At 42.8% G+C, this 21,441-nt stretch overlaps 1 protein-coding gene across 5 annotated transcripts in view; it reads right to left on the bottom strand.

Annotated features, from left to right (window-relative positions):
* Nucleotides 1–21,441, bottom strand: part of SULF2 (sulfatase 2) — a 253,203-nt gene that overhangs the window by 36,307 nt on the left and 195,455 nt on the right. For all 5 annotated transcript variants that reach the window (XM_084645759.1, XM_084645755.1, XM_084645756.1 and 2 more), the window contains 4 exons: nt 19,544–19,672; nt 18,544–18,600; nt 17,414–17,543; nt 6,252–6,459 (listed from right to left, as the gene is read on the bottom strand). In XM_084645759.1, the coding sequence (XP_084501885.1) occupies nt 6,252–6,459; nt 17,414–17,543; nt 18,544–18,600; nt 19,544–19,672 (524 nt within the window). The remainder of the gene's footprint in view (nt 1–6,251; nt 6,460–17,413; nt 17,544–18,543; nt 18,601–19,543; nt 19,673–21,441) is intronic.

Below are 21,441 nucleotides of genomic sequence, written 5' to 3'. Positions count from 1 at the left end.
TGGCCCATAAGGAAAAAAAAAATCTGATGCCAGCTCAATGTTTCCTATTACTATCAATATATTTTAACAGAGTTTTGGAGAAAGGTACAATTTTAAAAAGTACCAGAGTGCCTTAAAAAGAAAAGGAGTACTTGTGGCACCTTAGAGACTAACAAAGTTATTTGAGCATAAGCTTTCCTGAGCTACAGCTCACTTCATCGGATGCATGTAGTGGATCCGATGAAGTGAGCTGTAGCGCACGAAAGCTCATGCTCAAATAACTTTGTTAGTCTCTAAGGTGCCACAAGTCCTCCTTTTCTTTTTGCGGATACAGACTAACACGCTACTACTCTGAAACCTGTCAAAGTGCCTTAGACTCTTAGAGCCAGATTTTTAAAACTATTTAGGTATCTAAAGTTGTAGTTAGATGCCTACTGAGATTTTCCATGGGAAATTAGGTGCTTAGTAGAATTTTCAAAAGCATCTATTTGCATCTTTAAGGGCCAAAATATCTTAAAATCTGGCCCCGAGTGACTTAGGTGCTTTTGAAAATTTTACCCCAAATCTTTTGTCTCTAAGTAATTGATGTTCAGGTGTTTTTTTTTCCTAATAATATCAGACTGTCTTAAAACACTGGGATTTTGCCACAGCAGTGGAATCTGACCTTTAAGCAAAACAAATCTCATGGAAGTTACAATGAAAATACACTAATGTTTTGTACAACGCTCTTTCCTTCCTGTTTAGTAAGTTATAGGCAGAAAAGTGGAAGTAGACCATGCATATTTGTAACTGCCATTATTCATATGCATTTCAGCATCACAGTAGGGGCAGATCTATACCACATTTGTTATACAGAGTAACATTATACATCATAAGACAATTGTGTAATATTGCTTATTATAGTCTCACTATTGTTTAAATGTTCTTACTTCCAGAAAGCTTTGTTTCATATTTCTTAATACAAAATCACAAGCCATCTAAAACTCAAAGGAAATTAAGAGGACAGAGAAATACAAATTATTCAAAGAACATCCCGACTTACACTAAAAAGCAGGTACACTCAGAGAACACACCCTGCTGAAAGTCCTTTTTCCTTGCTCCCAATATACGAAGGAATTTCAGGTTAGCTATAAATGTATAGGTGCCCCCAGACTGATTTTAGGCCTAGCAGCTGAGTATCACCAACCCAGAATATACTCGCTCTTGATGACAGGGTAAGTCAGGTGTCTAATTCAGTTTGGAATTGTTGTTTTAATTTTTAACTTGTGTTCTCTGTTTTAGTGAGCAGCATTTGCTAGGCACTGGAATGGGCTTGGAGCCTGATCCTGCATGCCCTGGGCACCCAATAGTTCTGTACATGTTCTTCATCAGATGAAATTGTTCCTCATGATTTAACGTTCTACCCAGCCCAGTGTGTCAAAGAGTACATATTCTTTCCAGTTCCCATCCTAAGAAACATGAAATATGCCATAAAAATCCAAGTACCCAACACTAGCATCTGGATCACACTTTTTGCAGCATTTTACCAATTTGGAGGAGAAAAAGGCTCAATTTTCGATTATACCATTTTCTCCTGCCCTAACCATTTTCAATCCAATGAGCCAGCTTTCCACTTGGGCTGTTTAAAATAACAAACTGGAAAGTTACATTGGCCTGTGTCACTTTGTGCCCGCTCACACATTAATTACCTAATAAATCACACTGTGACAGCATGTGCAAGAATTCCTGATGCCATTCCAGACAGTCCATGTCAACTGACCCTAGCTCACCCGTTCCATTGAACATCATGCCCTGCTAAGACTGGCTGTGGGAAATGTAAAGCATCGGAGCCCGGTTGTTTTACTTAAGAAACAAGAAGTGATACCTTGATCATTATACTCCAGTTAGTCTCCCTAGGCTGATTATTTTGAAAACATAGTCACTGTGCTTCCCTACTGAGGCCTACAGTAGTGTAAATGGCCTTACAATTGCAAATGATCCCATTTACTTGAGAAGTCACTAGAGTCTCCACTTCCACAATCCCACTCCACTTTTTAAAAAAAAAAAATCCTTTGTATTAACAATTCATTTTTCAAACAATGACTATACCGGACTATGACTATACCTGAACTTAAAGTCATGTGGGGTTTCTTTTTTTAAATAAAGAGAAGGATTTGGGGGGAGGAAATCACGAATTATTGCCCTAAGCAGATACTAAAGTGCTTTGCTGCCTTGGGGCCTATGTTCCTAAACTTGGATTCTATATCCTATGCCTGGACACACTGGGCTAACAAAGAAGTTCAATATGTCCTCTTGACTCAGAGGTGATCTAATTAGCTTCAACTTGTCCATCATCTCATTTGCACTAGGAAGATTGTACTCTACTCCTTCTATGAGTTTATCCATCTCATTCTGAGCACCTCCTAAGAACTGTAATACATTTTTCAGACCTGTGTAGGTAAGTGTGTTTTCTGTTAGCAAGCTAAAATTTCTCCTTTTTTAACTTTAATTTCATGTCTTATCACTCAACATCTAGTAAAAACTCTCCCTCTTCTGAGCATATCATTGGGAACCAGAACTCCAGTGTTCGAATCCCAGGGCTAACACCAACTTCCCTTCTACCCTAACCTTACTTAACTTGTTTGCCTTTGTCTTTCTCATCGGTAAAAGAGATATAATTATACACTTAACCAGCGTATAGGGATGTTGTGAAGATTAGTTAATGTCTATGAAGTACTGTGCAGATGTACTTAATAGTATTATGTTGTCCCCACTTAAATAGAATTGTTTTGTTCTCCATATTAAGAGCCTTCAACCTGTCCCTGTAACTGAACTCTTTCTTTTCTGTGCCTTTAAAAAGTTAATTGAGCTGCAACTTCTAGTATTATTTAAAGATTATCTGCTGTGCCACATACTTAAACAGCAAGTGTAGCTGTGTAATTTCATCCTGGAACCAATAATTTCATTCACCTAAAAATCAGCTTAGTAGTTACTAACTATCTTGCAAGCCAAATATAATGGGAGAAAATCAATTCAAACTCTCTGTTTGAAGCAGGTCATTATACAGAAAGACTAATCTGCTAAATAATTAAGGCACTGCATTTGTGGAGTGAGACAAAAGCAACATTACAGATGAATAATAATTCTGAGCTGCCGTTTCCCTCTAATCTATAATTAGACTATGTACTTCAAATATATATATTAGTCTGACTCAGGTTTAAACCAGAGCCAGTGAATGGGCTTTGTGGAAAAGCACCTGATCTGTGCCAAAGAAACCAGAAATGGAATCACCCCCTTTGGATTCAATTTCTGGTTAAGAGTCAACCCTGGCACCACTGGTTGAGCGTGAGGAAAAGACATTAGATGCAAGCAGCTTCTGGAACGAAGAAGATACACACCCTTATTAAAAATAAATTACTGCAGTAACTATTGTACAGAAGAGGATAAAAGCCTACTACTGCTAACAGAGTTACTCCTTTAGTTCAAGTGGTAAAGGCCCAGGCTTTTAATGCTGAAGGTCCCAGGTTCATTCTCCGTTGGTAACCCATGGCAGAGGTAGAAGAGAGTGGGAGTCATTACACATACTTTTTCCCTGAAAAAGTTTATGTAGTAAAGAAAACATATGGTACAGCATCATGGATGCCATTTGAAAATGCATAGGCCCTGAGGCACAGTCGCTCTGATGTTCAATGGATTAGCTGAATGTTTTCTTTTCTTTTCTATTTTTTCTTTTTTCTTTTTTAAACTACTGTATTTTTCAAAAGAATGATAAAAATCAACAAAGTGGTTGCAGTGCAAATCTCCACTGGGACATGTGTCCTCATCACTAAAAGCACAATTAGAACTAATTAGCAGTGGCTGCAGAGAGATCAAGAGGGGACAGGACCTGGAGGTGCTCTCATCAGAGTAGGGTCAGGAGGCCTGACTGCAGAGAAGCACAAAGCAGTTCTCCCTGCTGGTCCTCAGGCACATGAGCGTCGAATGCCTTTCTTGGCTGGTGCATAAATAAAGAATTTTATTCCCCATAGCTGTGAGGACAGTGCCTTCACTAGTACAACAATTCTTTTTAAAAAATGGATTAAAAACAGATATTTTCCCTGCAGCACCAGCTCAGGCATCAAAAGGAGACACAATGATGGGTGTATTACTGACAGTCATTCTGAGGGTACGCCTACATTGCCAAAAACTACCCACAGCTCTACATCTCAGAGCTCAGGTCAACTGACTTAGGCTCACGTGGCTTGCATAGATGGATTTACCTTTTGTGGGCCTGGCTCCAAACATATTTGTGTGCCCCCATGGAGGCAATGGACCATGGCATGGGGAGGCCAGGCCCCAGAGTGAGGAGCCAGCCAGGGGCAATGGTGCATGACATGGCACGGGCAGTCCCACTCCACCCAACCCAGTGCAAGGGCACTATTTACAAACTGGCAGTTGCCAGATACACAGTGGCCCACCTGACCCTCTGCTGCCAGCATGCCCGTTCCCCTCAGGGGTGGGCCCCTGCTGTGCCACACAGCTCCCCCCTGCCCAACACGAACACCCCCCCGAGTCCCTATGGTCAGAGCCCCCCCAGACCTGCTATGCCCATCCCATCCCCTCCACAAATGCACAGTGCCCTGCACAACACCACTCCTACCCACCGCCCCCCAGCTCACAACTGCCCAGCACCCCATACAGAACCCCCTAATCCCTAGTGCCCCAGCACACATCTTCTCTGCCCCCTCACAGCCCAGCACCCCCCCAGACCCCTCAGAGACCCACTCCCCCACACCTTGCCCCCCGGCTGCACTCACCTGCCCTGCTGTATCTGCCGGGCTGGGCTAGTGTAGCAATTTCACACATACTGTAGTGCAAGAAACTGCTACCTGTAGGCATTCGCTACTTCAGGCAGCAGTTTTGTACAATAGCAGTTTCTTACAATCTCGTGTATCAGCAACTGCTACCAGTAGCAGCACATTCCTACGGTGAGCAGTTTAATATACTACACCAGCAGCGCAGCCAGGGCTGGTCCCGGGGCGGAGAATTGCTCCAGCCCCTTGGGAGTGGCACGGTCAGCCAGGCCAGAGCCGGCCCCAGCTGGGCTTCCTTAGGATCCACTTGCCTGGAGGGGCCCAGCTAAGCCTCCCCAGCCCCACCCCAACTGGTGAGACTGGCCAGGCTTCTGCACCAGTCCCAAGTGGCTCAGCTCTGGGGAGACTGGCAGGGCCCCACAGGTGGTGGGAAGCAGAGACTGCCCGGAGCTGGAGGTGCACTGGGGTCCAGCCAGGGGTCGGAGAGGAGTCATTGGCAGGCTGGCAGGAAGAGAGGAGCAAGTGATTGGGGGGGGGGCGCAATCCAACTGGAGCAGACCAAGGCCCTTTCTGAGCATGAGCCTGGCTCCATGGCACCATTGTAAACCCGGGCTGGTGGCTTGCACTATGGGGCTAAAGACAGCAGTGTAGACATTCCCACTCGGGCCAAAACCTGGGCTCTGAGACCCACCCTCCTCGCCAGGTTTCATAGCCCTGGCTTCAACCTGAGCAGGAACATCTACACCACTATTTTTAGTCCCATAATACATGCTCTGTGAGCAGTTGACCCAGGCTCAGTCTTGGTCTTTTTTTGAAGGTTTTTTCTGAAGTGTAAATGTACAGGCTACAGACAATGGGCCTGAATCATCACAGACTTACACCTCGTATAGGCTTTGCACCTGAGCAAACAAGGTACAAACCCTGCTGAATCCAAATGGCTGTGCTTTACACTCCATTTGTATGGGTGTAAGTGACTAAACAAGTTGAAGGCAGTGGGGAAACAGACCCATTAGGCTTCTCTCATGCCACAATATGTATCCAAGGAGCGGATAGCCATAACCACATCCCTAAGAGAAGCTTCTGGACGTACATAAAATACATGCTCCACCCAGACAGGATGATCAAACAAATTCACAGTCACTAAATGCTGAGGGGCAATTCCTGGTCCCACTGAAGACACCGTATTGCCCTGCTTTGGATGGCAAAGCATCAAAACATTCTACTCCCAAAGAATCCTTGTGTTCCACAGGTTGAGGACATTTTCAAATTTGGGTGTCTAATGTTAAACACCTAAATCTGTATTTGTACAGATCAGTGGCCTGATTTTCAGTGACAGCTGCAGGCACTCAGCACCTCTGAAAATCAGATCACTTATTCGGGTGCCTACATACAGATCCAGGTTCTTTAACATCAGGCACCCAAGCTTGAGAATGTTCTATGAGCAAAGAGCAAGCCTTTTTTCTATGACACAGAGACAGAAGAGGCAGCGCGGTCACTTACGTTTCTTAGAGAAGAGTTTCGTTCTCTGTCCAATAGGGCTCAGCTTGTATTCGTTTTCCTCACAGTTGCAGTCTTCACTTTTCCTGCTGTAATACTTGGGCATGAGATTGGAGAGCCCCTTGCTGCTGCTCGCAGCTGCCAGGTGAGCCACCCCTTTGCACTTGTGCAGCTTGAGCTTCCCGCTGGCATCTTCTATACACTGCCATTTCTGTAAGTTACATTTGGTTGTTAGAACACTGCCACCATGCCACAGACAGGATACAAAGAGACAGACAGAGCTAGTCATTAGCGAAAACTATCTTTCAATACTGTGCCCATCACTGCAGTCGCTGAGGGTCTTACCAAAAGTATAAAGCTCCATATAAGTGTATCTGCAAAAGGCTGGGTCTGTAGCAACATCTGAACAAATGCAAAAGTACAACATGTCTGCAACACAGGTTTACCAGACTCACCAAAAAGCTAAAAACAGCCCAGGATAAATCGCCACTTCGTTAAATTATCTACACTCAAAATACACTGGTTGTTGCAACCTTCTCATTTTCAACGCATATCTTCTTTATTCTGTTTTTGCCTTTGATTTTGCTTGTAGGCAAGCTTTTTGGGTGAGTAGAATGAAGGGAGTTGCCATATTTTCTATGCACTTTATTTAGCTTGAGGACAGTTGGCTTATTACTGTAATGTAACAAAACAATCACAGTTATAAATCAAAGATTTAGAAGTCTTTTTTAACTGGCCAGTTGCCTTCCATACGATTGTCCTTTACACCTGGAATGCACAGTCTAACAGGTCTGGCAGAGGGACTCCCTAATTTCTAGCCTGCTGCCCGTTTCCTTGTGGACTTTACACAAAATAACCCACAACAGGGAGACCAGTCCCAGAAATGAGAGAACAAATCTTGGGACCGTGGCAATGGAGGAGCGAAGTTTAGTCCCAACTTTAAAAGACTGGCAAGTTATTTCCTTTAATGCTCTCCCTTCCTACGAATCACAGCATTCTCCAGCCTGACAGAATACTACTTCATCAGTCCAGGAGGGCAACCTGTGTGTAATCATAGCCCCACCCCACACAATACAAGGGGAGAAGCAACTTATTTGAGACCTCCACCTCCCTTCCCACAGTCTATGCACCTGTGGATATGTCTACACTACAAAAAAAAACAAAACCCTGAGGCACCGAATCTCAGAGCCTAGGCCAATAGTCTTGGGCTTGTAGGGCTTAAAATATCAATGTAGATGTTCCCACTTGGGCTACAGCCTGGATTCCAAGTTTGACGGATTCAGAGCCCAAGTAGGAACATTTACACTGCTATTTTTAGTTCCACAGCCGAAGCCCCCTGAACCCAAGTCAACTGAGATAGGACACAGACGGTTTTTCTTTGCAGTGTAGGCACACCCTGACCAAGCATGTATCTCAGTAGCTTTTTAAGGAATACTTCTCTCAGACCTCTGGCACTGGAGGAAGATCATGAAAACGTGTTCAACTGCACCTTTTAGGCTTGATCTACCTCCCACTGAAGTCAATGGAGCTGGGCTGGACAACCATAAAGTGAGAGCCATAATTTCCACCCAAGACGGATACAATCTCATGCCATCCAATCTCTATTTAAGCCCTTGTGTATTTTCAAATTGTAAAAAATTGACCTGTAGAGCCTTTTGGTACCACTGAATTAGGTATCGGGGGGGGGGGGGGGAATACAACAAACTTGCAATAAAGCAAAAGAAAAGGGCTCATTTTTAAAACATGGAAAGGTGTCTGTTACTGTCCCAAATCTACCATCACTGGAAAACCCCCATTCATCTTGTAGTTTTTCTTGAGAAAAATTCCACTTTTTCTCTATTACAGGTTCTCTAGATCTGAGCCTCCAGGCCTCACCAGAACTTTGGGACATTTTCAAAAGGAACAACAAACAAAAAACAACCCACAAACCAGCAGCAGCTCTCAAGTGAAAGAATATTCTACAACCAACTTGCCGCTCTATGAGGAAGAATAACTCAGTTCCCACAGAGAGATGCTTCTGGAGCTTGGGAACAAAGCTTTCATTTTCCTTTGAAATTTATACCACTATTTGCACAACAGCGAAGCAGAAAACAGCAACCCAGTGCTTGTATTGCAGAGGCAGTTTAAAGAAAAGGAGTACTTGTGGCACCTTAGTTTAGAGATCTTGCACAGTCCTGGCCAACCAGAGCTTGTTTCTCCACATTCAACATATGCTTTAATTTTTTTTTTTTTTTTTTTTTTTAAGAGTTCAAGACTTTGTTGCATGTCTGGTGGACTGGGAGCTACGGACTCCTGAATTGTAATTATGGCCTGGACACAGACACCTTTTGTGGATTTGGACAAGTTGTGTGTGTGTCCTAGGCCCCAGTCTTACTCAGATTTACGCACCTGCTTAGCATTAAGCACATGTAGAATCCCATGGGACTCCTCAGATTTGAAAGTTAGGCATTTGCAGGGTTGGGTCCTTAGTTTCCTCCTCTGTTAAAGTGGGATAAATTTACCTTCCAGGGTGTGTGAGGAAAAAAGCTCTGAAGATTAAATCGCCAGGTAAGTATTTTTAAAATTACTTAATGTGATAAAATGTAACTACCCGAGTTTAAATTAAGAAATCTGTTTGCTTAATACCAGCTCTTATATTGGAGAAAGCTATATTTTTGAATAATTTTGATTCATCTGAACCTTGTTTTGGAAAATATACAGACCAGCTACATTTCCTGCTTAGTAGAACTCAGCTATAGAAAAATGATGTATCAGTAAAGAGAGCATTTTTCATAGATTCAGCAATGAGGAAGTTAATATGACAAGATGGTAACTGCTGTATATAAGTGCCCCAATACAATTTATTCTCTTCTTCCTCCATCTCTCATCAAGAAAGCAAGAAATGCCCAACTTTCTCCTTCCATGTGAACTGGGAGAATTACATTAATTTGGTGCATTTAAAAATCTTCACAGAGGAGTTCTGAGCTGTTGTGAAAGTCACTGGAAGGCTTTGTTACAAAAGCATGTTTGTAATCAATAGGCCTATCTGCTGAATAAATGCACAAAGATACTGAGCAAAACTCTTTAGAAACATACATTGGACAATTGCACCAAAGAGAGAAGTTCAGAACAAACCAGAAATGCTCAGAAATAGTTTGCTTCTATTTTTTCCAGAGATGTGTGTGCGTACTCAGGGGCATGCTCCCCATGGATCCTGCAATGCACCCTGAGCCTGCTTCTAAGCATTAACACCCATTTTGTCAAGGAATAATAGCAGCTGCCATCATTCCTGTCTGCTGTAGAGCACGTTCACACTGAGGGAAATGAGTACAACTTTCTGTATTTGAGTGGAGGGCGATTTAAACAATTCAAACTACCCAAAGAGCGCCAGGTGCCCTGACAATTAATTAGGCTCACAGTCACAAATGATGACCACCCAGCAACAAAATATAATGATTTACAAATAATGGGTTAATGCAGCTAGCCAATAAATCCAAGCAGCAAAACACCTCCTTTTACCACTCCCTCTTTTTTGTCTTCATGAGGAAAAATCCGGCATGTTCTTAACTCATATGACCTAACTCATGGTAACTAACATCTTAAAAACCTTACTGAAGATGGGCAGTTTGTAGTTTTAACCAACATTAGCAGGTCATTGTGAACACTAGGCTCCCCTACAGTCTATCCCAACCTGCTGTGCAGGAGCCTAAGGTTTACAATGACCTGATACTTGTTAACCCTGCAAACTGACCTGTCTTCACTAGGATTTTAAGCTCACGTTACTTACTAGGAGTTAGTTAACGTGAGTTCAGTGAGGGTGCACTCCCACAGAACACACATTCAAATAAGAGGCTTTTGCAGTGTGGCCTGAAAGCCATCAAGTTAACAACTCTTCATACTTCTCATTTCATATTGCTCTAGTAGAGGAATTCCTATTGTCCACATAGGGCAACAGTGCCAGTTAACCAGCTCCGTCGGTGCCCACTGCCACCTATTTAGCTAGGCATACTCAAGTGCTCTCAGCCCCTCCCCGACATGTACTAATCACAGCAGTCATGATTTGGAGAAACCGAGCCCAGAGTTGAATGGGCAACTTCAGTGTTATGGAAAAGTGATCCTAGAATATCCCTTCACAAAGGCCCAAAGTATCTCCTACACGTAGAAATAGCTGGGCACTAAAACACAAATCTAGCAGCAGACGTATAAGGAACAGATACTTTTCCTTGACGCATGCAGACAATAATGTCTTGGATTTCTTCAGTGAAGCTATCCTCTTTTAACATGTACGTAACCCCTACTGGCAGATGCATGTTGTATTTTGTATTCATATCAAGAAGTCTTAATTTCCATCCCATTCCCTACCACCATCAAGTGGTTTTGCATTATTGTGCTTCAGAGCTTTCCTGCCACTAGAGCAATTACAGGTGTTAATTCAAAGTCATTACTTGGGGCTCCAATCAGAAATAAATAACTGTGACCTTCACAGTAGGTTTTTTCATGCAGCTTGCTTATTTCCTCAGTGAATCTCTCTTTCAATTTACAATGTTTTTATTTTGGAAAAAGGGGCTGATCACACAATCCTTATCATGTGAGACTCTCCCTGAAGCCCATGGATTCCAGGACTAAGCCTCAAGTCAGCATTGTGTGTCTCAGGGGTTTCTTCTTTTGCTGAAGGAAGGGATGAAATCCCAGTAGGCAGTAAAGTGAAAAGTGCAGCTCCAGCTCTGATCAGTTAGATAGCCACAAGCCTTCCGCCCTGGTTGGTTGGACTAATCAGGATAATATGGCAAAATCCTCTGGCTAGACGGGAATGAGTCACCTAGTCCACCCTCCTGTGCAGGACTGATTTAATGATTCCTAAATCATGCACAATCCGTACAGCTCTAGTTTTCACTTGAATATCTCCAATGTAAGTAATTCTACAGCCTCTACTGGCACTTTGTTCTGTTGCCCAAGTGCTACCAAGCTTCCCCTAATACTTAAAATGAATTTTTCCTGCTCTCTCTCTTCTTCTGTGCTTGCTGATTGAAAATAATTGGTTTGTCTTGTGTACAGCATCTATTTAGATACTTGTTGACAGTTATCTCTTCCCTCAGCCATCTTTTCTCTAGACTGAACACGTCCAGTTCCTTAACCTTTCCTCACAGGTCTTATTTTCCAAACCTTTTATCTCTGTTGCTCTCCTGTGCACTCCCACCAGTTTCTCTATCAGCAAAGGATGAATCGAGTTTCCTTTCCTCCAAATCATCAGTACAGAAATAATACTTCCTGCTCTTCATTCCGTTTGGCTTCTATTCCCTTACACTGGTTGACAACTTGTGAAACTCCTGACCAGTAGCCTCTGAGCTCAAATTCAGCTTCATCAAGCACTGCATATAATTCAAACCTTAAAATTACAAGATGAATGAAGGGAAACTTACAGATAGGAAGATGAAATTTAGGATGCTTCTTGGCATAACAATGAAACAGCCGTTAGCTACAGTCAGCTATATCAACACATGACCATGAATGAAAATTTAACTCTGTCTGAACTTAAATATTGTCGTTCTATAATTAATTTATTAAGACTATTAGTATTTGTACTATGGTAATGTCAAGAAGCCCCAAATGCAACTGGCTCCCATTGAACTAGGTGCTGGACAAACACAATGAAGGAGAACCCCTAAGCAAAAGACCTTACAATCTAAATAGACAAGACCAAGGGTAGGAGAGGAAACAGGCAGAGGGAGGTGAGGTGGCATGTCTCAGGTCACACAGCAGGCAAGTGATGGAGCTGAGGTTAGAACCCTCATCGCCTGACTTTCAAGCTCAACGTGCTGTCCACTGCACCACACTGCTATTTGTGTCAGGGTATTTGGGTTTTGTTGTTGCTGAATTATATTGACTTCAGCCAGTAACTTGCTCCTGTTATCTTTACTGAAAGGGATTCAAAAACACATCCCATAATTAACAGGAGGTACAAATGTTATCTAGGTTCCATGAAGCAGTTAAGCTCAACAATAAAACCCAATACAAGTAATATAATGGTTATCAACAGAGGATATATCATTATGGGCTATTTCTGGCTAAACAGAAAAGATTCATAGACTTTAAGGTCAGAAGGGACCATCATGACTGTCTAGTCTGACCTCCTGCACATTGCAGGCCATAGAACCTCACCTACCGACTCCTGTAATAGACCCCTAACCTCCAGCTGAGTTAGTGAAGTCCTCAAATCATGGTTTAAAGACTTGGAGTTACAGAGAATTCATCATTTACACTAGTTTAAACCTGCAAGTGACCCGTGCCCCATGCTGCAGAGGAAGGCGATAAACCTCCAGGGTCTCTGCCAATCTGACCCGGGGGATAATTCCTCCCAACCCCACTAATCATATACTGCAATAAGAAATAGATAAATAATCCTTGAAAACAACATTTAGGAAATCTCTGTGATTTTAATTTTCAATAAGGGACTGGAAACAATCAACAATGCCTCATTATTTTTAATGTCTGAACAAATTATTTCTGGTTTTAATCACATATTAAGGTCCAGATCCTATGAGGCATTGAGCACCATGGATCTCGGAAACTCTTCAGAGGAGATTCCGGCTGGCTTGATAGCTCACTTGATCGCACATGCCATACTGCTACAGATGCTAGATTCCTGAGTAACTTCCAGGATTCATCTCCGCGAGCCAGAGCATCACAAAGGCAGACAAATAGATGCCTTACTGTGTATACTCTTTCCAGCTACTGAAGGAGAGTGTTGTGCACTATGGTCCAGTTCCCAAGTCTAGCCAAGATGTGCTCTGCCCAGGGTGCAGGAACCACCGGACAGAGGGAAAAAGGGAGGTCTAAGCCACCTTTCTACTTCCCTAATCCTGGGGCCAGTCAGGGGCCAGTTCAGCCTCCAACATAATAATTATGCTGACAGGAATAAAACCCTAGGGAGTGCTCTGCCAGCCATGGATCATCTTACTACAGCATGTTCTGGTCACCTTTATGCCACCTGAGTATTTCCTTACAATAGGCAGCGGTTCTCAAGCTGTGGGTCGGGACCCCATTTTAATGGGCTACCTTAGACTTTCTGGGGCCCAGGGCTGAAGCCAAAGCCTGGGGCCAAGCTGAAGCCCAAGCCCCACTGCCCGGGTCAAAGCCCACTGACTGGGGCTGAAACCCTTGGACTCAGACTTCAGTCCCCCCTCATGGGGTCGTATAGTAATTTTTGTTGTAAGAAGGGGGTCACGGTGCAATGAAGTTTGAGAACCTCTGCAAGAGGGGAATCTAAAGCACCCACTGCATAGCACAAAACAGCCAGAGGGAGGGATGAGCAACTAGCCTTCCACATGCAGAACTGTTATGTGGGAGGGAACTGGAGATGGACTCTAAATTCTCCTGGAGAAAACGGCAGTGCAAAAGGAAGCTTTTTAACCCTACACAAAGACATTTTGAGCCATAACAAGTAGCACAACAAAGAAAGAGCAGGGGATGAAGAGGAAATACTGCCAACTCAGACATCTGTTTTTCTTAGCAAATGGCTAAACACAATTATCCCACATCACATTATTTAAAAAGGAAATGTGCTATTTTTTAAAGGCATGGACTAGATTCACTCTAGTGATCTTCTAGCTGAGTGGGTGAAACACGCTAAGCAAATGTGTGTAATTACTCAAATGGAGTCCTTTGTGCAACTGTTATGATGATACTGAGGAGTTGCTGTGATTACTCCACAGAGCAATCCTGATATCATAATTGGCTTCCACAAAAGCATATTAATGCAGGCCGGTAGATAAAAGTGGGTCAGCTTCCGCTTACCAAGTCAATATAGAACGTAAGGCCGAATTGCAAAGAAGAGAAAGAAATTGTGTGTAAGCCATTAGGTGTTAGGATAAATGTGTTTTATTTCATGCGGGAAGGAAGAGCTCATCCCCCCTTTAGATCTCCGAATATGAATTCTGAATTGTTCTTTCATCTGGGGCTACAGTTGTCCTTTGTTGGATGTAACTAATGCAACACTAGCTGCAAAAGAAAACCTGGAAGGCTGCTACACACGTTCCCATAACACTCTGTGGGTATTTGCATTCACTAGTGTCAAGTCAACCCAACCCAACCTGACCCACCCCCAAGAGAGACTTTGTATCAAGGGTTTTAACAGCACAAATGGTCTCAGTGCCCTCTTATTAACCTGATTACAGTTCAAGGAGAATTTTGTAAGGGGGAGAAATGACTTAACAGTTCAGGGTTGCAGGGACTGGCGGGAAGTGCTGTTTGTAGTGATGGTAGCTGTGTATACAAAGGAGAATTATAAGCTCTCCACTTTGCATTCAACACTCTCCTTACCTCCCCTCCATCCAGAACTCCATCCTCCTCCTCTTGTACGCCTCCTGCCTGGTCCTGATGATCTGCTTGTGCCTCTCTTCTAGCTTTTCTTTTGTCTCCTTCTCCTACTCAAGACTTCCTACCAGCTTTCCTACTATCCTCTGTGCTTGGAGCATCTCTCTTATTAACAGCCTGGTCCAAAACTCAGTGAAAGACTCCCAATGACTTCAGTGGGCTTTGGCCAAGGCCCTAATCCTGACCAAGCTATATCCTCCATCCTTTATAATAGGATCTGAAAAAATCCACCTATTCTATGAAGCACTCTGGCTACTAGGAGCTGCTTAGTATTAAATGCCCTCAACCTCTCGTTGGGAATCCACCTTATGGGACCAGGACCATGGGCGTGTCTACATGAGCATTTAGTTCACAACAAGCTGGGGTGTGAATCTATCCAGCACTAGCCTGCTGTGGACTCACTGTCCATGTGGACCCTGCTGCCACACACTAACAATTCATTAGTTTGCTTTGATCTAGTCCTCTTCACTTTGATCTAGTCCCAGATCAAAGACGACTGGATCAAAGCAAACTAAATGAATGGTTAATGCATGGCAGCAGGGTCCACATGGACAGCTGGTCTGCAGCAAGCTAGTACTGGGTAGATTCACACCCCAGCTTGCTGCAAACTAATTGTTTGTGTAGAAGAGCCCTGTGTTTGTACTGTAACTACTGCACCTACACTTTAAACTTCTCAGGACTGGGATTTGTTATGCATTTGGCATATTTTACCTATCGTGTAGGGCTGTCTAGATCAACAGCCCCAAACAAATAATAATATGCCCCCTTCAAGGTTTGTCTTGCTTCATTCTGAAGTCATTTAGATGCACCCATATTTAGGGACAAATTCTGCCCATAGACAACACATTCATCTCCCATTGCACTTTCTGTCTAGACAGAGCACTAGGGCGTGTTCTCTATAGCAAGGGCTAACTGGATTGAAATTCCCTGGGGAAAGCATCCCAGGGTCTAAAAGACTTGGCTGTCAGGCAATTTTTCCTGATGTCCAACTTAATTTCTCTTTTGCTCAATATCATCCCATTACTTCCAATTACATCTTACTGAAATGCAGAAAACAATTATTTTCCTTCCATCTCCCAGTATCACACCTCTCCTCTCAATTTACCAAGAATTCTGGGTAGAGATCTGACCCCTTTTCTCACTTTTGCTTGATGTCAGAAGTATTTTACTATTCACAAAAATGTAAGTGTGTGCACATGCATATGTGTTACCGTACAGAGACTGACCCCCCCCCCCCCCAAGGACCGTGACATGCAGTAATTTCAGGGAAAAAAGCCCTGCATGCAGCTATGTAACCTCTTACAAGGAGACAGTTCCAGTGTCCATCTGAACCTATGTGAAAAATCTTGACCCTTCAATCCCTACTACAAAGTTCCAAGCCACAGGGAAGAGAATAGTATAAGAAAGAAGTTGAAACAGCCCTCGCAGGATACATAGTGATGGGAACAGAACAGATAAGTTTCCCCAGAAACTTTGTAACAGAAATAGCTAACATTTCCTCTGACTTCTTCAAGAGCCTGACAACTTTAAATATCTACTGTTTGTTCCTATTCATGTGGAGTGCCAGCTCAAAAGAAATGATGGCAATAATCCGCTGCACCAAAGTTCATACCAGTGAGACTTCAGTACTTTGGACTTTGAAAAAGAGAGGAATATGACCTCTCGTGCAGTTAGACCTAAAAATAAAGCCACAGGAGGAAAAGGAAGCCTGGAAAATCAGCTCTGGGAAAGGTTCTTACTGAACGTGTCTGATCATCTGAGTCAGATCCAAACAGCTGGGAAACTGTGGGTCAATTCACAGGTGCACTGAGCATAAGATTGGTGCAGCTGGCAGTAGGGCAGGAGGTGGCTAAGGGTGGCTTTACACTACATTTTACTGTCCTTCCTGATCCTAGGACTGCCCCCTGGCACAAGTTAAAGCATCCACAGGGCTGATGTAACATGTACCAACTCATACTGGCCCCCTAGTGGCCATTACTCGGGTGAAACTTACTAAACCTGTTACTAGAAACAGTGCATCCTAGCCCTGGGAGCACCCCCTTCTGGCTTCCACACCAGGAGGAATCCTATTTAGGACAGGCTTGTGGTACCTTTGCACCACTCTGTGGGCACAAAGCAACTTTATATGGGGCTGAGGATATGCCTTCTGTTCCTAGTGGTGTACTATAATCATTTGCCGAGCTTCTCCTATGTAATTTGGGTCTGGGCCGTGGACATTTTCATATTTGTATAGCAGAGCTACGTAACAGTCATAGAAACCACAGACACAATTGACCAATCAGACAGCTAAGCGTTCATTCTCACACACAGTTAACACATGCAGTCGTGGCAACTGTGTATGCAAACTATGGTTTTCATTGTATATTTGTATTAGTGACAGGGGCACATGGAACCCAGATTAGAATTTATGTTAGTATATTTAAATTCAAATAATTAGAAAAATACATACGAGATCATAGCAAAGGGACCTATGTACATTTGGAATAATTTTTCCTGTGGTGCTCAATGTGAATTCTCAACACTAATGTATCTTGAACTTCATTCCGTTTGGGGAACAGAACGTTAAAATAATCAAGGCCGTTCTTTTACAGTAGCTGGGAATCGATACATAGGCACCTGAATAAGCAATTTCCTGACTGCCAGTCAATCTCATAAATGCTGTAATACAGTTCTGAGCAAAGGCCACAAAAATGAGTCACTTGATTTATAAGCCGGCATTGAGAATGAGGTGAAGGACGTTATCACAGTTTGCAAGTGGTGTTAAACTTAGCTCTTGATCTAACTTCTTGCACTGTGTGCTAAATATGCCTCACCTGCCCAAGCTGTTCACAGGCGGTCTGATACTCGGCTCGCTGGCAGAGGTCTTTCACACGCTGATATTTGGGCAGGAAGTTTTCTTCCTGAGCATCCACCTTCTCATTCTCTCTCTTATGCAGTAATTTACTGGAGGGGAAGAAACAGTGCATTCCATTAAGACTCATTTGAAATACTACACAGGGTCTGCCGGAGTGGCTCAGACCATCCCTGTCGGTGTCCTGCGTCTCCCAGTGGCCAAAATCTAATGCTCCAGAAGAAACTGAATCCACTCCACTTCTCCCATTTGCTTTGAAAATGCACCAGGCTACTAGAGCTATCCTGCAAATGTGGGAAGGTGAGACCATGCTGCCTCCTCAAGTGGGAGATTTGATTAACCCAGTAAGAGCATACATAACTACAAGAGTTAACAGAGCTGGGTGCACGGAAGAACCCTAAAATCAGAACATCCCCACACTTTGTGGAAGGAGGAATTTCAAAATCCAGACCCCAAACGCAGAGCAGAAGCTTGGTTCATGCCTCTCTCTAGCTAGGAGTGTTAATAAAATGATGCAGTCCTTTCAAACACCCAGCTGACCACAAAAGCCTGATTTGCAGAGGTACTGTTTCACTGCAAGGTGGGTGCAGGGAATCCATACAAGGCGACCATACCCTCCTGGGTACCATGGAGCTACACTCTGCAAGTGCTAGGTGTACATCCTTGTACGTGAACACAGAAGTTGGGGGCAGGACCGATGTGGGGGCAGGGCTAGTCGATCTGCAACTAGGAAGATCAATCATCTTACACCCTCTTTGCATGCAGGGTGTGGGATATCAGTCATGGAGCTGCTCCCACTCTGTGGCTTGCAGGGAGGGAGGAGGGCAAGGATTCATTCCTCTTCACCCCAGAACTGGCACCAAACCCCTCTATGCACAGCACACTTATGCCGGCTGTGTGCAGGGACCAGGGCTAGCACAAAGCCACCATACAGTCTCTCCTATCATAGACTCATTGGCATTAGGTGTATGACAGCAATGCCACTAACATTGCAGGGATGTGATCATAGCTATGGGCTTTCACAGGAGGCTCCAGCCATGCAGGATTCTCCTATTTAGAGCAACTTGGCTCTGTGATTAACTCTTTCCTTACCCTCTCTCCACAAGGAATGAGTCTCTCCACACCTTCATCTTTTTTTTAAAATGGAACCTATAAAAACAAAATTCTCATGAAAACCAGCCTCTCCTCCCTTCCTCCCCCAGAAACACAACCCACTTCTCCCGCAGGAACGTGTAACTGTACAAAACAGACAGATGTGTGTCATCAGTGCTAATCACGAAGGAATGTGTGACGGATTTGTTCTCATGGGAACAAAATCCACAATGGAGCCACAGACTATTGTCACGGTTTCTATACAAAAACCACTGAGGCACTGACAGATTAAGTGATTTGCCCAAGGTCACAAAGGAAGTGTGTAATTAAATTTAGATTTTCTGGATCCCAGGTCAGTGCCTTACTTGCAAAACCAACCTCCTGCCCTGACGAAAGCCCTTTCCTTACCCAAATGCTCTCCTCCACCACAAGTGCACATTTCCCCACTCCCTCTCTCCTCCTCCAGTTGCTTTTTCCTCAGACTATTGTCTGTCACAAGCACCCATGTGAATCTTCTCCCCCAGCTTTTTCAGGTGGAGGTGTTGAGGGTATGTCTCAGAAAATAATTATGTATTTCCAATATAACGATATCAACAACACAGAATCTGACTTTATATAAAGCATCAATGTATGATTACTTTTTACAGTTTAAACAATAATAAAGGCTTTGTTTAAGAGACATAGCTATAAATGATGCTACAGACACATTTAAAATCTGTAACTCATGCAAAACAGAAATATCCCCATGACCAAAGGCCAGTTCACACTCACACACATTATATTTTGCTATCAGAAAGGCAAATACTATATAGCTAATAGATTGATCTGGCCAACTAAAAAATTGAAGTCAGTTAAATAGCGCTGAACAGGTCTGTAGATTTTTCTGTGAAACGTGTCTAGTCTATATCTGTAATTCATTTGGTTTCCTCTTAAATTTATCTGCAGATGGCTGAACACAGACACACAGATACACACAGAGACACAAACTTCTTTTCTTTACCTATTAACTGGTCTGTCAGAATCCAGAAGTTTTAGAATGGATTTACCATCCATGTCAGGTGGAATGTCCAAGCCTGCAATATCTAGAATTGTAGGAGCAAGATCAATGTTCAATACAATGTGAGGATTCCTGAAAGAAATATATAAAGACCCTGCTTAGAGAATCTTTGTGGAAATTGTGAACTACCATCTTAACCCCAGCCCCTCCACAGAGGATATGGGATCTGAAAAAAAGCTTAATCTGTGACATCAGCACAGAACAAAGGGAAATATTATCCAATCAAGTCGGGGTATTGAAACGGATTAACATATACAATATTACAATATTTAAATTACCCCCAGATGCATAACCCCAAGAGAGTGTGAAGATTTAGTTCTAAAGCAAAAGCATTTCAGACTGAATATGAAAAAAGGTTTATAAGGCAAAATAAGTTAATGAGTAAAAGGAAGGGTTCAACACTATTCTGAAATGTGAAAAAGCACATAACTAATTCTTAGAGAATTAATGTGTAAGTTGTCTAAGGTGATGATTTTATTAAAAATAAAGCCTGGCAAATAGAACACACTTTGTCTATTTCAACATATATCACAAAAACAAATATCTGGGCCTATGGCACCAAACTGTTTGTTACACAGAAAGAGTGGAGAGAAGAAATATCCTGTCTCACTACCCAAAAGGAACAGCTAAAGGGTTGGTTATTATAATTAAGAGTGTGTGAGAGGGAGGGAGAGACAAAAGATAGATAAGATGGAGGCAAAAGGAAAATACAGCAGAATAACTCCAACTGTGAAATGTAATAGCAGAGTCATCCTATATACCAGCCTCTCCATTCCGCAAAGTACTGATACAGCCAGGCATCCAGTGTCACTAGGGCAGTTAAACTATTTAGTAATGTACCCCTTCATCTCACTCCAAAAGCAGATTGAAAAGAGTTACAAAGGGATCTCACTAAACTGGGAGACTGGGCAACAAACCGGCAGATGAAATTCAATGTTGATAAATGCAAAGTAAAGCATATTGTGTTCATCCTGGATTTGAGGGGTGCATGTACCCCAGAATGTGATTAAGCCAATTGCAATCATATTATGTACACTCAGCCACCATGAATTAATAAAATAGAACACCACATAGTTAATGGTTAATTTAAAAGCAGGGTTTCTGGAGGCAAGGTCAAAACCAGCTGCAGTTTCCGCTCAACAGACTGGGAGGAGGGAAGAGAAAAAGTCAACAATTGAGACTGAAAGAGGATAAGTGGACAAGAACCTTGAATTTGGGTGCCTTTGATATAAAAGTTTATTATGACTAAGATTGTTAGGAATGTTTGTTGATAAATAGTTTATTGAAAGGTAGGAAAAGTGATGACCCAGTAGGGGTCACTATGATTTTTGTGTTTTGTAATAGTTAGTTATAAAAAGGACTAGATAATATAGTGTGCTTTGGAGAAGTCCTCTGAAGCTATCCTAAGAGACACTTTTTTCGACACCTTTTCTCCCCGGCGGGTAAGCAACTGGCCATTGCAGACCTGCTGTCAATTACTCAATACCGTCCCAGAATTTAGATAAATATATGGGATGTTCTAAACCTACTGCATGCATCTGTGTGTGCTTAAATCTAATAAACTGTAGTTTTAGATAAGAGCACGCTTACTTGTTCCCATTAAGTCATTCCTGACATCCCTTGGAGTGAAACAGTTAAGATACCACTGCTGTGGGTTCTGAAAACCCTGGGTAACAACTGGAAAACAATCCCAATTGTTCATACAAGATGATGGGGTCTAAATTAGCTGTTACCACTCAAGAAAGAGATCTTTGAATAACTGTGGAAAACACCTGCTCAACGTGCAGTGGCAGTCCAAAAAGCTAATAAAGTTAGGAACTATTAGAAAACAGATAGATAAG

The sequence above is a fragment of the Lepidochelys olivacea genome (assembly GCF_965140295.1).
Source record: "Lepidochelys olivacea isolate rLepOli2 genome assembly, chromosome: 13".
Taxonomy (NCBI): Eukaryota; Metazoa; Chordata; order Testudines; family Cheloniidae; genus Lepidochelys; species Lepidochelys olivacea.
This window is presented reverse-complemented; position numbering and strand designations above follow the sequence as displayed.